We start from the raw sequence: 14,971 nt of genomic DNA, 5'->3' as shown, positions 1-14,971 counted from the left end.
AAGAACATTATTTAGAGTGCTCCATAATGCCTTACATGGAGTAGCGGGCTTCCAGAAAAACGAGTTTTTCAATAAGTCCTTATTAGGATTTCAGTTTTCCCTTTAATATCTCAAACTTTCCAGAGGGAGCTGCATGAATGTTTGAAAACTAAATAAATTTAGAATGGGATTTTTTTTACATTCATAAAATCAGTTCTCTATGCGTAATTCATGATTGTGCTGTTTCTCTGTATTCCCCTGCTCCCTACATACATTCTGACTGCTTGATCTCTGTTAGGTTTGGGACACCTAATATTTGGACAGCATCAGAATGGACACTTCCCAGTAGCCCCCAGAAATATTCCATAACCTTTTTTAAGTGTTGATGGGGGCATTTTCAACAAAACAGATTTTTATATGCACAGTCATGTTTCTTTAGCTAGATAAAACCCAACTTCTGTATTCAGAAGTGTTACTATTAAAGAAATGCCTTATGGGAAATGTAGTCTACTGTTTTTATTCTAGTAGCTTGTTACAGTTTAGATACAACCACCCAAAAACTGGAAAAATTCTATCCTCTCCCCTAGCATCCCTTAATCTCTTTCAGATGACTGGGGGGGCTGTTCATGTGTTGTTTTGCTAGGGTCTCTCACATGCATTGACTGGAGCAAAATGAGACAAAATTACCTTTCTGCTGAGAAATTCTCTAACCAAAGATGCAGCCACTTCTTCCACAAAAGAGTTATCCATTTTATTCCAAAACATACAGGGGTGTTCTTTACTTGATCAAAATTGGTCATTAAAATTTGCTGACTTCCTAGCTCTTCCGTACAGCCATTAACCACTGCATTCCTGAAGCAGACAGCTCAAATTGCAGCCTGCAGTACCCTCCTCTGTTGCGTTGTCATGGATTTGTTGCCATGGAGATGGTGTGTCATCAGAGATGGCCAGAGAACTCCTCCCCTCTGTGAGAAAGTAGATATTTCATGCAGCTGAAAAGAGCTCATGTTAACACTCAGTATGCAACCAGTGTGCATAATACTTCTATTAAAGTTAAATATATTGTAAACATGAGATTCCAAGAAAACCATTCTCAACGTTGGATCATAATACTCAAATCTTAATTTACCCAAGATTTTCTAAATTATTTACTAACATATTTAATGAAAATTTGCCTATTCATTTTAGTGAGCACTTTTCTAGGTCCACATTTAAATGTCAACATTGGCATTAGAGTTTAGAGGTAAGCTTACTACATATGACAACATGAAGCTATTAAAGTTCTTGGAGGCATCCGAAAGGAACAATTCCATAGATACCAAGGCCAGGAGGCATGACTGTGTTCATGTAGTCTGACCTTTTATATAAAATAGGCCATAGGACTTCCCCAAAATAATTCTTAGAGTATATATTTTAGGGGGAAAAATCAATCTTGATTTAATAATTGTCAGTGATGGGTAATCCCCCATGGTCCTTGGTCAATTGTTCCAGGGGTTAATTACCATTACTGGGAAAAATCTATGCCTTACTTGCAGGCTGAATGTATCTAGCTTCATTTCCAGCCATTGGAATAACTGCTTGACTGAAGAGCCCATTATCAAATATTTGTTCCCCATGTAGATACTAAGACTGTAATCAAATTACCCCCTTAGCTTCTCTTTTTAAACTAAATAGATGGATATCTGAGTCTCTTATATGGCATATTTTCTAATCCTTTGATCATCCTCACGCCTCTTCTCTGAACCCTCTCCAATTTCTCAACATCCTTCTTGAATTATGGGCACCAGAACTACTCACAGTAGTGTGGCTGCAGTCCCACCAGTGCGAAATACAGAGTAGAGAGATTGTTTGCAATCATATTGTAGCGGCAAATGATTCACTTTTCAAACACCAGAAACTAGTAAGGTAACACGGAAGCTGAATTTTTCTACCTTGGCAGCTTCTGGAGAGGTGGGAGCGTTCAGCGGTGGAAATACCCTTGTAAGATCTTAGTAAAACACGAACACTGTATGTAGGCTGTTATACATTTTCTATTACAAATTCTGAGGTGAATTGAAGGGAGTCAAATACAACAATTTTTCATAGTTCATTGTAGAGAAATGCATAATAAAACATGCATTAAGATGGATTTCAGAGTATCACAGTGAACTCAAGGTTGGCATGCCACATTTTGCTGTTTTATGCAAGCCAAAAATTAACTTCCATTTCACTTTTCTGTTGATGTGCCTTCACTTGGTGTGCTGCACACTATAATTGACTATGTACAGAGGGCCCCTTCCCTAAACAAATGGATACTCTAGATCAGTGGTTCTCAACCAGAGGTACGCAGAGGCCTTCCAAGGGGTACATCAACTCTTCTAGATATTTGCCTAGTTTTACAACAAGCTACATAAAAAAACACTAGTGAAGTTGGTACAAACTAAAATTTCATACAGACAATGACTGTATACTGCTCTAACTACGATAGCTACATACACTAATAACTATGTTTAGAACAACAACAAAGAATTAGAGTCCAAAAACCACAGGGAAGATTTGCCGAAGCAAGAGGGGTCCTAAGAACATAAGAATGGCCATACTGGGTCAGACCAAAGGTCCATCTAGCCCAGTTATCCTGTCTTCCGACAGTGTCCAACACCAGGTGCCCCAGAGGGAATGAACAGAACAGGTAATCATTAAGTGTCGCCCATTCCCAGCTTCTGGCAAACAGGCTAGGGACACCATCCCTGTCAATCTTGGCTAATAGCCATTGGTGGACCTATCCTCCATGTACTTATCTAGTTCTGGTTTGAACCCTGTTATAATCTTGGCCTTCACATCATCCTCTGGCCAGGAGTTCCACAAGTTGACTCTGCGTTGTGTGAAAAAAAATACTGTACTTCCTTTTGTTTGTTTTCAAGCTGATGCCTATTAATTTCATTTGGTGACCCCTAGATCTTGTGTTATGAGAAGGAGTAAATAGCACTTCCTTATTTACTTTCCCCACACCAGTCATGATTTTATAGACTTCTATCATATCCCCCCTTAATTGTCTCTTTTCCAAGCTGAAAAGTGCCAGTCTTATTAATCACTCCTCATATGGTAGCCATTCCATTTTTGTAGCCCTTTTCTGAACCTTTTCCAATTCCAACCTTTTCCAGCAACCGTCACAGGCAGTAAGAAGAAACTGAGAGGCGCGTGGCCGGCGGTATCCCTTATACTGGTGCATGAGTGTGCGGGTCTAGAGGGCGCTATTGCCAGCCCAGCAGATACCACTGAGGGAAAAATCTCTGGCAAAGGTGCATGTGGCACACACACACCTAACGTGGAGTGGATGAGTAAGCATTCAAAGAAGAATCATCCTTACCCTGTTCTGGTGTATCTTTCTTACTACCTTATGGACCAATGGAAAAGCATATATCAAAACTCTTCCCCAGTTAGGAAGAAAGGGTCTGATAGAGATATTGACACTGCCCACTCTGGAACAGAAGAGGCAACACTTCTTGTTGGACCACATTGTGAACAGATCCACAACTGGTGGACCCCAGCTGCAGAAGTTGGTCTGAACCAGCTTGTCCTTTAGGGAGCATTTATGCATCTGAGTGCTATTTCTGCTGAGGTGATCTGCAAGTACATTGTTTGTTTTTCCCTGCCAAATCAAGTATAGGGTCACAGGCTAAACATCATGACAGATACAGCAGTCCCAGAGATTAGTGCTTCTGCATATAGGAGAGCATAGTGAGCCACCCGCCTGCTTACTGATGTAATTGTCTATCACTACCTGACTCCATACTGCCTTTGAAGTAGGTCCTATAACATGGGCATTTGCAAAGCTGATATGTTGGGGAGGAGGAGCCTGCAGAAACCAGAGGAGAAGATGGGAGTAGATCTTGTCCTCCAGGAGTCTGTCTAGTAGCCATTGCAATATACCTACCTCATAGAACTGGAAGGGACCTTGAAAAGTCATCAAGTCCAGTCCCCTGCCTTCACTAGGAGGACCAAGTACTGTCCCTGATCATTTTGTGGGTATTTTTTGTTTTTTTGTGTGCCCCAGATCCCTAAATGGCCTCCTCAAGGATTGAACTCACAACCCTGGGTTTAGCAGGCCAATGCTCAAACCACTGAGCTATCCTTCTCCCTTGTCCCCCATCCCCCATCTTCCCCATCTCCTGATTGAGAGAGTGGTAGACTTCTCCTTTGTTAGCTTTCTTGATGTTTCTTTCCTGGAGCTCAGTGGAAGAAAAGGCTCTATTTCTATTATTATAATCAGGAGGTTGTAGCTCTTTTTGCTTCTCTAAGTGGACCTGATGCAGAGCTGAAACACAAATAGCTTGGGGCTGTTTAAAAGAGTGGGTCAATGGCTAGCCCTCACAGAATTTAGAAGCGGCCCTATATTCTGCATGGGATGAGTGGGGTAGATCCATCGGGCATGATGTCTTGTTACGATTTTTAGCTGCCAACTTCTCACTGGCAGAACATCATTATCTCCAGCTTTTCTACCCCCCACACTGGATCAGTGTTTCTCTGGCTGCCTTCCTCCAGAGAGATGCAATGTGGTGTTGGGGTCTGAGCCAGAGGGGCTGCCACTAGTTATGAGAGGCTGAGGCAATAGTTCTCAACCTATTTACTATTGTGGGCAACATATGCAGCTTGCTGTGTTATATGGGCCGCTGTTGGACCATATCAGGGAATTTCTGTATTAGAACCATAAAGTATATGTGTATAACAAGTCTGAGGCCAAGAGAAACAAGGGGTAAGATTGAATTCCCCACAGTTTAAACTCCAAGGTATTGGTAACAAAATAGGCCTCTTACTTTCTCATTTCTGTGTGTCTCCCTCTCTCTGAGAAACATGCAAGGCCAAACTGCTAATTGTGTTAACACATCCTAAGCCAAAAAGTCTGTTCTCAAAGAGTAATAAGGCTTTGCAAAAACAACTGTAATTGTTCTTCAAAAAAGAACACAGCTTCCCACTCTTCATAGCTTTTAACTTGTTTGCTCTGTATGTTAAAGTTTAAGTAGATTTGCAACATCCTGAGAGTTGTTTAGAAGTTAAGAAATGGTAAAGTAATAAGTGATAAATGTATGTTAAAATAAAGAATGTATGTGGTGTGACAAAGCTCCGAGCCTGTATTGGTGGGTCCCGTGCTTCCTGGCGGATACAGTGGCCTCAGAAGCTCGCTGAGGCCCTCAATATGACCTCCCTTTCCCAGTATGGCGGCAAAGGTTACAGCATATTGAGCTACTTTCATCACAGGCCGGTATGGGAGGTGGGAAGGTGGAATACCCACAGTCTCCGTTGCTCCTTAGAGCTCCGTAGGCACCGTTTGGTCTCCTGCCTGGACCAAAGTCTGTTTCCCCTTTCAAAGGGATGTCTGTAGATCATGCGGAGGGGAAGGGAGGAAGGAACCCGGGCCCGCCCTCTACTCCGGGTTCCAGCCCAGGGACCCTAATGATAGCAGCTGTTAGCGGCTTCCCTCCTCCACTGACGCTGCTTTGATACCCTGGGCCACTTCCCCGTGGTCCCCTTTTCCAAGCTTCACCCTTACCTCAGGGTTCAGTAATGCTTCCTCTCCTCCAGCTCCTTCCACCTGGGCTCCTCTCAAGAGACCTGGAAAGGAGAGCTTTTAAAGCAGTATAAGTGGGACCTTAATTGGTTCCAGCTGTCTCCATTAGCCTAACGGCTTTAACTGACCCTTTGTCAGTTAATTGAGGTCAGGTGCCAGTATTAGCCTAACAACCTTAACTGGTTAAATTGGCGTCAGGTGTCTTGACTGGCCTGGAGTAGCCCTTGTTTGGCTATCCAGGGAACAGGGACCTGCTCATTCTGAGGCTGATATACCTGCCTTCCACTACCCTCGTATATCCTTCTGTCCTGAGTCTGTCACAGTAGATGGATGCTTAATTTAGATAATGGATGAATGGTCAGGGAAGTGCCAGCCTAAAAATTACAACTTCAGTCTCGATTGGCCGAAGAATGCCTAGCACGGAGATAACTGGATGACTCCGCAGGGCAGGCCGGAATCCACCCAAGTGTCCCCCCGGATGGAGGGCTGAAGACTCCAAAGAACAAGATAACACTCAGCCGTCAGGGATGTGCCACTTGCTGATTGATAATCACTTCAAACAAACATCACATAATCAAGCGATTCTCATAGACTTGTATAAGAACAAAATCCTATAAGAACAGAACCAAAAACTCAGGGACTTTGAGTCTGGTTCTGCAACCACCCTTCAGGAGCATCGGATGCGCATCTGACAAGGACTCGGCTATATAAGAAAAAAACTGAAATACACCACCTCATGAATTTAATGAGTGAACAGTGGAATAATTTCCCCATAACCCTTAAAAGATAGAAGCCATTAAAACCTGGCCTGCTTATAAAACAAAAACACAGGAAAATATGGGGCTCTGTTTTGCTGGCAATCAGCAAGGGTATTTGTAAAAGAAAGAGGAATATTTTAAGCAATAATCAATGCCACCCCAAAAGGGGTAGAAAAATGTTATTTTTGTCTTTCAGAAAATCAGAAAAAGCTAATACCAGCTACAGAACAACCTGATACAGAAACAAATAAAAAAATCATACTGCTATAGCTATGGAATGTACTGGAATGCAAATACTTGCTTTGTCCACCTTGGAACACAAAATGTTTTGGGTAATATCAGGAAACGCTAAGGTTTTAATACACTTGCTAAAATAACAAAAAAGAGCTTTGTTTAATACATATAAACATAAATGGAGGCAATTTGTTTCTTGCATAGTAAGGCCAAACCTTTTAATTGAAAAATTGTTGTTAAAATCCCACACCAACAGGCTCTGAAAGCAAAGATATGGAAAGTTAGCCCACTCCCCATATTGCACATGGAATCATTCTGGCTGCCCAGACCTCAAGCCATTGGGCTGGGGAGGGAGGAAAACTATTGGACACTAGAGGTTGTACCGAATGGACTCCTCAAAAGTGGGTATGCCTCACCAAACCTGTTGCCCCAGAGCCTTGTAGTAAAGATACCTCCCTAGGATCCTGTATGTGAAATAAATTGAATAATAAAATCAAAAGTACTGTATAATGGGCTATATGTGTATGTGTTAATTCTTGGGAAGCAGTGTTTTGGGAGAAAATGTAATGTAAGTACTGTGTTTACCAATAATCACATATACTATTTGCCACAACCAAAAAAGTCTCAGTTGACTGTAAGCACTAAGTTAGCTGAGTTCTCTATCAATCTTGGCATTAAATGGCAAAAAGTTACCTTTTTACCTTTTAACAGATGATTGTTAAGTTCCTAGAACAAACAAAAAGGCAATGTGGGAAACCAAACCATTCATATTATACATGCAAACAGGGACATGTTAAGAATTGCCACTGCAAAAAAACATAATAGCCTACCATTGGTCTGACATTTTCTCAGGATGTCGAGTATCAGAGGGGTAGCCGTGTTAGTCTGGATCTGTAAAAAGCAACAGAGAGTCCTGTGGCACCTTTAAGACTAACCGATGTATTGGAGCGTAAGCTTTCGTGGGCGAATGCCCACTTCGTTGGATGCATGCATTCACCCACGAAAGCTTATGCTTCAATACATCGGTTAGTCTTAAAGGTGCCACAGGACCCTCTGTTGCTTTTCTCAGGATGGTCTCCCACTACTGCAGTGGTATTATCAGTAATGCTACACCCCTTGCTCTTGGTTTTGGGTTTAAATCTTGTTTGTTTAATTGCTATGTGTGGCATGTGTTGCAGAATAAAAAGAATGTATGCTAAATTGGAACCGCAGACTCAAATTGCCTCACAGTACCTTCTCTTAAATAGGTTACATAGAAGGTGACACTGGCGAATACAAATCTTAGTGTCAAAAGTGGGATTATATTGGACCATATCAGGGAATTTCCCTCTTATAAGATCCTGTTGGTATTATTTGATTAGTGTAACACCGCATCCACACAATATATATACTACCTGTACATCTATTTTAAAAAATGAGGTTTTATTCAAATCAGTACAGCACCTTTCATTTCAACACTGGAAAATGTCTACCAAGGTCATTTTAAATTAGCAAAATAAGTCAAAACATTAATTGTTAATATGAATTAATTTACTGTAAGGGTGGCATGGCATGGTGTATTGCCACCTTGACTTCTGTGCAGCTACTGACAGCGCGGCTGGACTGAGCACCCGGAGAGCGTGGCTGCGGAGCCTGCCTGCAAAGATGGGGAGCCCTGCCTGATGTGGGGCACCCTCACATGCATCCAACCCTCTACCCAGGGAATGGTCCCCATCACCCTACCCCCCTGGGATGGTCCCCCCAGTATCCAGACTCCCCCCCAACACTGGGCTGGGTGCTCCCCAGGCAGGGCAGGCAGTACAGCTCAAAGCTGTGCCCCTGACGCACTCTTGCCTCTGCCCAAAGTTGCTCAGTGGACACTTCCTGAAGTTGGACTCCTGCCTGGGGAGCCTTGCTGCCATGAGATGCTCCCTGAGGCACTCCCTGCAGTACTCATCCCCCTTGGGCACCTGCCTCTCAGCAGCCCGGTCACACTGCGCTCGCCACCTGGAAACCTGCCTTGGCAGCCAGGCCAGTCTCCCCATGTTCCCTGCGTGCAGAGCAGAACCACCTCCCTTTGGCTGCCCTGTCCCAGCCCCATGGTTGCTGGGCTCGCGGTCACACTGTCTGAGCTCAGCCCCCACTGCAGGTGCTGGGGCAGTTGACTGCTGCTGGCAAGGTGGACTCACTCCCGCCAGCTCCATAACCTGAGGTTGTAAAAACTGAGTGACGCCCCCTTGCCCCCACGTTGATGGGCCGCCAGGACCGCAGAGGATGGGAGGGGAGTGGGCTGGGTTGGTAGGGGGCATGTCTGACTCACGCTTCCGCAGTTGGCAGCACTTAGTGCCCTGCCTGCCTGTTGCCGCGGTCCTAGCACTGTGGAGAGAGACTGCTCCAGCCAAAGTCACTGGGCCCAATCCTACGGGGAGGGGTATTATCCCAAAAAAATGGATTGCAGCACCCCTAGAATAACCTCATTGCCCCCTTAATCTACCCCTCCCAAGGTATGGGTTTCCAGGACAGTTAAATAAACACACTAAAGGACACGGATATAAACTTCTGATAAAATGATTGCCACAGGCAGGATTCTTTTCCACAACAAAGTATCTTTTTTATTAATATAACTAAATAATCTGTACTACACTACAATCTAAAAGTAAATATCAGACACAATTCCTTATTGTAAGTTTGAGCATCTGAACTGCAGTGATGTACAGTTCAAATGACACTACATGGATACGATCCACAATAGGTGGCCAATCAGTAATGGGTCTCAGACAGAAGTGCTTACTTTGTATTTTGCAATTTTCCTATATGAACCTTAATGAATACATTTTCATTCACACACACACACTTATACATAAAACTACTATTACTAAACTATGTTACACTATATACTGAAATTTAATAGCAAGCTTACTTCCTCTGTTGGTTATTTGTCTTGCTGCTGTAGATGTCTGGGTGCAGCTGGTGTTATGGAGCTGTGGCTGCTACAGCTGCTGGTGATGCGGCTGCTGCGGTGGGTGCTCTCTTCAGCAGTGTTCTCCTCAGGGTTCTAAACCGTCACTCTCTCCTCAGAACACCTAAGGGTCGTCTCTCACTCCTCGATCCTTCCAGCAGCTCTTCTGTCTGCTCTGTCAGCTTTCCAATCTCTTTCTCAACTATCTCATTTGACTGCCTGATATACTGTTCTATCAGCAGCGAGACCTTTACTGAGCATGCTCCAGATCTCACCCTTTAGTCTCACGTTTTATCTTTCGCCTATTTTTGCACTGCGTGTGCCCAGCAGTTTTAACAACCTCCAGTAACCTTTAGCTTCTACTCTGTAGCCTTTAGTGACCCGTATCTTCGGCTATGGGACCGTAAGCAACCTTTAGGCCTATAGCCATCTTTAGTTGTTTCCATTTTAACTTTCTAGTGGGCATGCTAAGTCCAGAGATACTTCGTGGGCGTACTTCATTCTACTTGTAGCAATCATCTGCTCCACAACTTCCAATTAGTATACCGCCTGCAATTTTTCAGTGGTGAAATGACACTTATTTTAAAATGGAAGCTAGGGAGCTAAGATGGAGTTCATGGAATTTTTTCAGTACTGGGGGGTGGAGCACTCTGGCTGATGCTTCTGGGTCAAATCCTGCAGGTGGGCTGAACACCCTCTGTTCAACTGATGCTGCCCCCAGCTTTGTGCCCTGTGTGCCTGCCCTGCTCGCCCTGTCCTAGTTACAGCCTTGTCAGAGGTCTTGTTTCTGGGTGAGGAGATCATGTGGTTTAAAGTGAATTGATTAGGTTCCTGTGGGCCTGGAGGAGATGAAACCTTTGGGGATGGCGATCTTACCCATGCCACGGTAGATGGCCTGAGCTGGGATTATCAAGATACAGGGTTCACAAAATCTTGTGTGCTATACATATGGTATTGTACATGTATGTGCAGAATGAGCTGGTCCCTTAGTCACGAATGGTATGTTTTGGCAATGTTTATATGTGAAGACTTAATGTCCATGACTTATTTTTATTGCAATTCAGTGAGGTAGTTGAGAGATTGATTACCTGTTTGGAGAGGAGTAACATTGCCTGTGACTTCAGTTATTACCCAGATATTTCCATAGATGCTTCATCTCTTAGGATTGACACTGCATCTTGAAAAGGCCGGGAATACCATAACTCTAGATGGCCATTCAGTGATGTGTAACCCTTCTGCCAGTAGTAAGGGGAGGCATGTTCAAATGTTCCCTAGAGGTTCCATTAAAAAAAATCTTGAAGTCCCCACCTACATCTGCACTCCCATTTCTGGCTCTAGGAAATTAAATCTTAACCCTTATGGCCACCTTTAATGGCACTAATCTCCCAAATTATATTGGAGGCACACAAAACCAAACTATAAATGGCCAGCTGATTGCTGGCCAACTCCCTAAATGTCTGGCTCTCAGCTTAAACCATATCTATGTTTCACCTGCAAGTTCAGTCGACACACGGCCTTCCCGATCTGGGGACTTGATCTGGCCTGCTGCTAAGCTCAGTTCTCAAGTCAGCTCTCATTTTGAGGGCTGCTGCTGCTCCCATCTGGTTGGCTGGGGTTCCGTGCTGCCTCCTGTTAAACGGTGCTGCAAAGAGTATCTCTGTTCTCCCAAAATAGTATTTCAAAAGGTATTCAGTCCTCCTAACCATCTTGGAGCAGGCTACCCAAACTGGGCCCAATGCCTTTGAGATTAGGGTGGGCCTCTGTCCATTGGTTAACCCCCGTATGTTCTCATACTTTTTCTTTCTTCCATATACCTTCAGTTACACAGCAAATTTATCACCATTCATATACACAGGGTGACTCCAGATTGTACAGATGTGACCACTTTATGGGACTGTTGACATAATGTGCTATTTTATACCTGTCATCAAGTAGAAAGTCCATCAGTTTTACCCCATGGGAGAACCAAAGAGCAGCATATGCAAATAACCTTGGCAAGTGGGAACATTCATTTTCTCCCCCTGTACCTCTAGTGGAAGTCACAGCTTCTGTTCAGTAACTTACTTCCTCTCTCTTACAAGGGGGTAGGAGGAATGAATCTGGTCCCTGCAGGCAGCTTCAGATGCAATATGAAAGATCCAATTCAGAAAAAAGACTGTTGGAACACCATAGTCCCATATTACTCGGTGAAGTATCTGATCTACCTGCACCAAGTGAGTAATGTTTCTGATGCTACACTATTAACGTTTTATCAATATGCATAAGCAATACAGACATCCAAATGAATAACACATGCATGCTTATAACAAACATTTCTGCTTTTTTACCTTTTCAATCAAAGTTTTGCTTGAGAAGTTTCTTGAGGTTTTTTTTATTTACCTGATCTTGAGGATTGCCTGTCATGCATGCATCTTTCTTCTGTGCCATGTCCTCATTTGGTACACCTGTGCCTGCTCTGGGAAAGACATCTCAGATGGATGGCATTTTTATAACACCCAAGATGTACTTCCCACACATTCAAGGACAGTCCCTGTCCCAAGTAATTCCAACTCTGAGAATAGATAAAACTAGAGAGAAGTTAGGGGAAGTGGAAAAACAAATAAGTCAATTTATTTAAAGGTTGACATGGTGGAGAGTTGAGGTCTAAGTGGGTTTGCTTCACTGGTGTGAATACACTATATGACAAGTAATGCACATTAAAGGGACTTTCCTCGGGCTGAACAGAAAACTAGTAATACCTACTAAGTTACAGCAGAAAGGATCCAAAGAGGGAACCAATAATGAAGCACTCCTGAAACCCTGTTTACAAATCTTCACTGCAAGCTAGTCTTTGGTCTGGAGTGGCACTGCCTTGCAAGCCTCGCTCTCTTGAAAGACCTGCATATTCAAAATCAAACATGGGCGTGGTGACAATCTCACTCTCAAAGTTTGAAAATTAGTCTAATTAAACACTACTTTTGTTTCAAGAATATATTGATTTGAATTTGTACTACCAAAAAAAGCCCTTGAACATTTATTTAATTGCAGTAGTTTATAAAAACAACAGATGGCAGCATCAGTCTATTGTAAAAGCCTTTTACTTTTAACTTTTTCCTACCACCTTTCAGATCTTTCACTGCAAATTCTGTTTCTCCATTCTCCTGTGCAGGTATCCTAAAGATGAGTTTACAGGATGACACATCCACTCTTTTTTTACTAAACTTTTTAAACTTATCTGTGCTGCATTATCTGAACAGACTGTAGCAGGGAATAACATATGTTGCCAGACATGCTTTTAATTGTGAATGTGACTTGGCCTTTTTGATATTCTGTTCTCCAAAAAGTTTCAGTAGTAGCCTAGTGATCAGATTATTACTGAAAGTCTAAAGATTGGTTCACACTTCTAATCCATGATTGGTCTGATGTTACCTCTAAACTCTATAACAGATAAATAAGACTAAGGTTCGGACCCAGATAAATATCTCTATCACTTTTTAAAACCCATGAGGTAAGTAAAAACAACCCAGTGTAAAGATGGATTTACTAAGATTTATTAAAATTAAACAAATTAACAAAGGCAATATAATAATAGCTCAGAGGTTTGACCCAAAAGGGCATAAAGCCTGGCTCCCTTCTACCCTTAGCAAGCTATGGGAACTCCTTTACTTGCAGGAGATGACTTCCACTGGCAACTCGGACGGAAAGGCAGACAGCTGGTCGTGACTGCGGACTACTGTTGTGGTTGCTGGATTCCGGACCTGTAACTGCCTTAGATGGGATGACACAGACTGAAGCTGGATCAGGATACCTACCTGAAGACCATCGCGGGGTATCTTGTGAAGAATCTTGCCTCTCAACGCGTGTGCAGAAGAATTAGGCATGGGCTGCCTCTGTGGTGGAGAGCCCCTGGTGCTGAATGTGCTAGCTTTTAAATAGACTTGGGCACGTAACCTTTTCCCACACTTTTCTTCCAGCCATTAGGAGAAAAGGCGTCAAGCACCCAACCAAAAGGACCCACAAAATGGAGTCCAAACAACAACTTGACCATGACCATTGACAAAATGGTTACTCACCTTTTGTAACTGTTGTTCTTCGAGATGTGTTGCTCATATCTATTCCCGTAGGTTTGTGTGTGTGTGCCGCGTGCATGGCTGTCGGAAACTTTTTCCCTGGAGTGGTGCTGATATGGTGCTCTATATACGACCCTGCTGGCCTGACTTTGACAGATTTTTGTTACCAATGTGCCTGAGGCAACGGTTGATCAGGCTGGGGCCACAGGATCTTTTTGGGGAAGAGATGACTAGGCACACCAAGTGACTAAATTTTAAAGCTTTATTGATAAAATAATAAAATAACAGCAGAGAGTGCTGGCAGTGCTTCCACGTCACTCAGGGGAAGAAAGAACGCATTAATGCCCCAAGCCCTAACCCACTTTCATACTCACACATGCACGACCCAGACTGGCCAAGTCTGGGTGTAACATCAGAAGAAGGGGGGGAAGGGTGGACAGGAGTGCTGTCCTGGGCCCAGGCCATCCAAGAATTCGCTGTGCTCTCCGAATTGCTTCAGCTTTCAGGAGGGTTTTAAGTCCTGGGCTCCTTGGGGGGTTTTCACTCAGGGAACTCTGCTCCTGGTGCTCTTTGTGCCAGTCCAAATTGGCTTTCTGTGGTCTCTTCAACTTTCCCCAAAACACACTGGTTTCAGGGCCACGAGGCCCAGATGCCCCTTTTGCTGTCTCATCTGTGTTTTCCATCTCTGCAGCCCCTAGACTTTGTTTTCCTTCATGCTGGCCTTGCTGTTTTGCAGGTCTGTGCAGCTGGATTTTAATTTCTCATGGCCGCTCGGGCACATTCAAGCCCCCGTCTTTCTCGGCTGTCAGCCAAGTCTCGGCTGTGAGCAGTGTCCTTGGGTGGGGGCCAGCATCTTATTTTCACACTGAGCTAGCTCTAGGGTTGAGTTAACTCGTTCTCTGCTCTTTTCTTCTTCTTCCCCCCTTCTCGGCCTCTTGTGACCTACAAAGGAAACTGTCACTCCTCACTCACACTTTTAACCCTTCCCAGAATGCTTTGCGATGCTTGCAACAGTGTTAGCCACATACAATGCTGATCTACCTTCCCAGGGGACTCCCTAAGGGGAGGAGGCCATTGGGTTGGGGCCAACTGACCCCCCTTCAGTTCCTTCTTGCTGGCTACTCCGACAGAGGGAAAGGTGGGGGGGAATGGAATAGATACAAGCAACACATCTTGAAGAACAAATTACAAAAGGTGAATAATCGTTTTTTCTTCTTCGAGTGCTTGCTCATATCAATTCCAGTTAGGTGACTCCTAAGCCTTACCTAGGATGTGGGGATTGCTGACCAAAGTACCGCTCTACTGAAGGCCGCATCGTTCCTAGATTGGTGGACGATGGCGTAGTGCGACGTGAAAGTATGCACAGAAGACCACGTTGCAGCCCTGCAGATTTCCTGGAGAGGTAGTTGGGCTAGAAAGGCTGCCGACGAGGCCTGTGCCCTTGTGGAGTAAGCTGTGATAGTAGGTG

At 43.8% G+C, this 14,971-nt stretch overlaps 1 protein-coding gene across 2 annotated transcripts in view; it reads right to left on the bottom strand.

The window, feature by feature from the left end:
- Positions 1-851, bottom strand: part of MINDY4 (MINDY lysine 48 deubiquitinase 4) — a 99,637-nt gene extending 98,786 nt beyond the window's left edge. For both annotated transcript variants that reach the window (XM_054016610.1, XM_054016612.1), the window contains exon 1: positions 667-851. In XM_054016610.1, coding sequence (XP_053872585.1) covers positions 667-744 — 78 coding nt within the window. In that variant the 5' untranslated portion in view covers positions 745-851. The remainder of the gene's footprint in view (positions 1-666) is intronic.
- Positions 852-14,971: the final 14,120 nt, after the last annotated feature.

The sequence above is a fragment of the Malaclemys terrapin genome, chromosome 2 (genome assembly GCF_027887155.1).
Source record: "Malaclemys terrapin pileata isolate rMalTer1 chromosome 2, rMalTer1.hap1, whole genome shotgun sequence".
Classification (NCBI taxonomy): Eukaryota; Metazoa; Chordata; order Testudines; family Emydidae; genus Malaclemys; species Malaclemys terrapin.
This window is presented reverse-complemented; position numbering and strand designations above follow the sequence as displayed.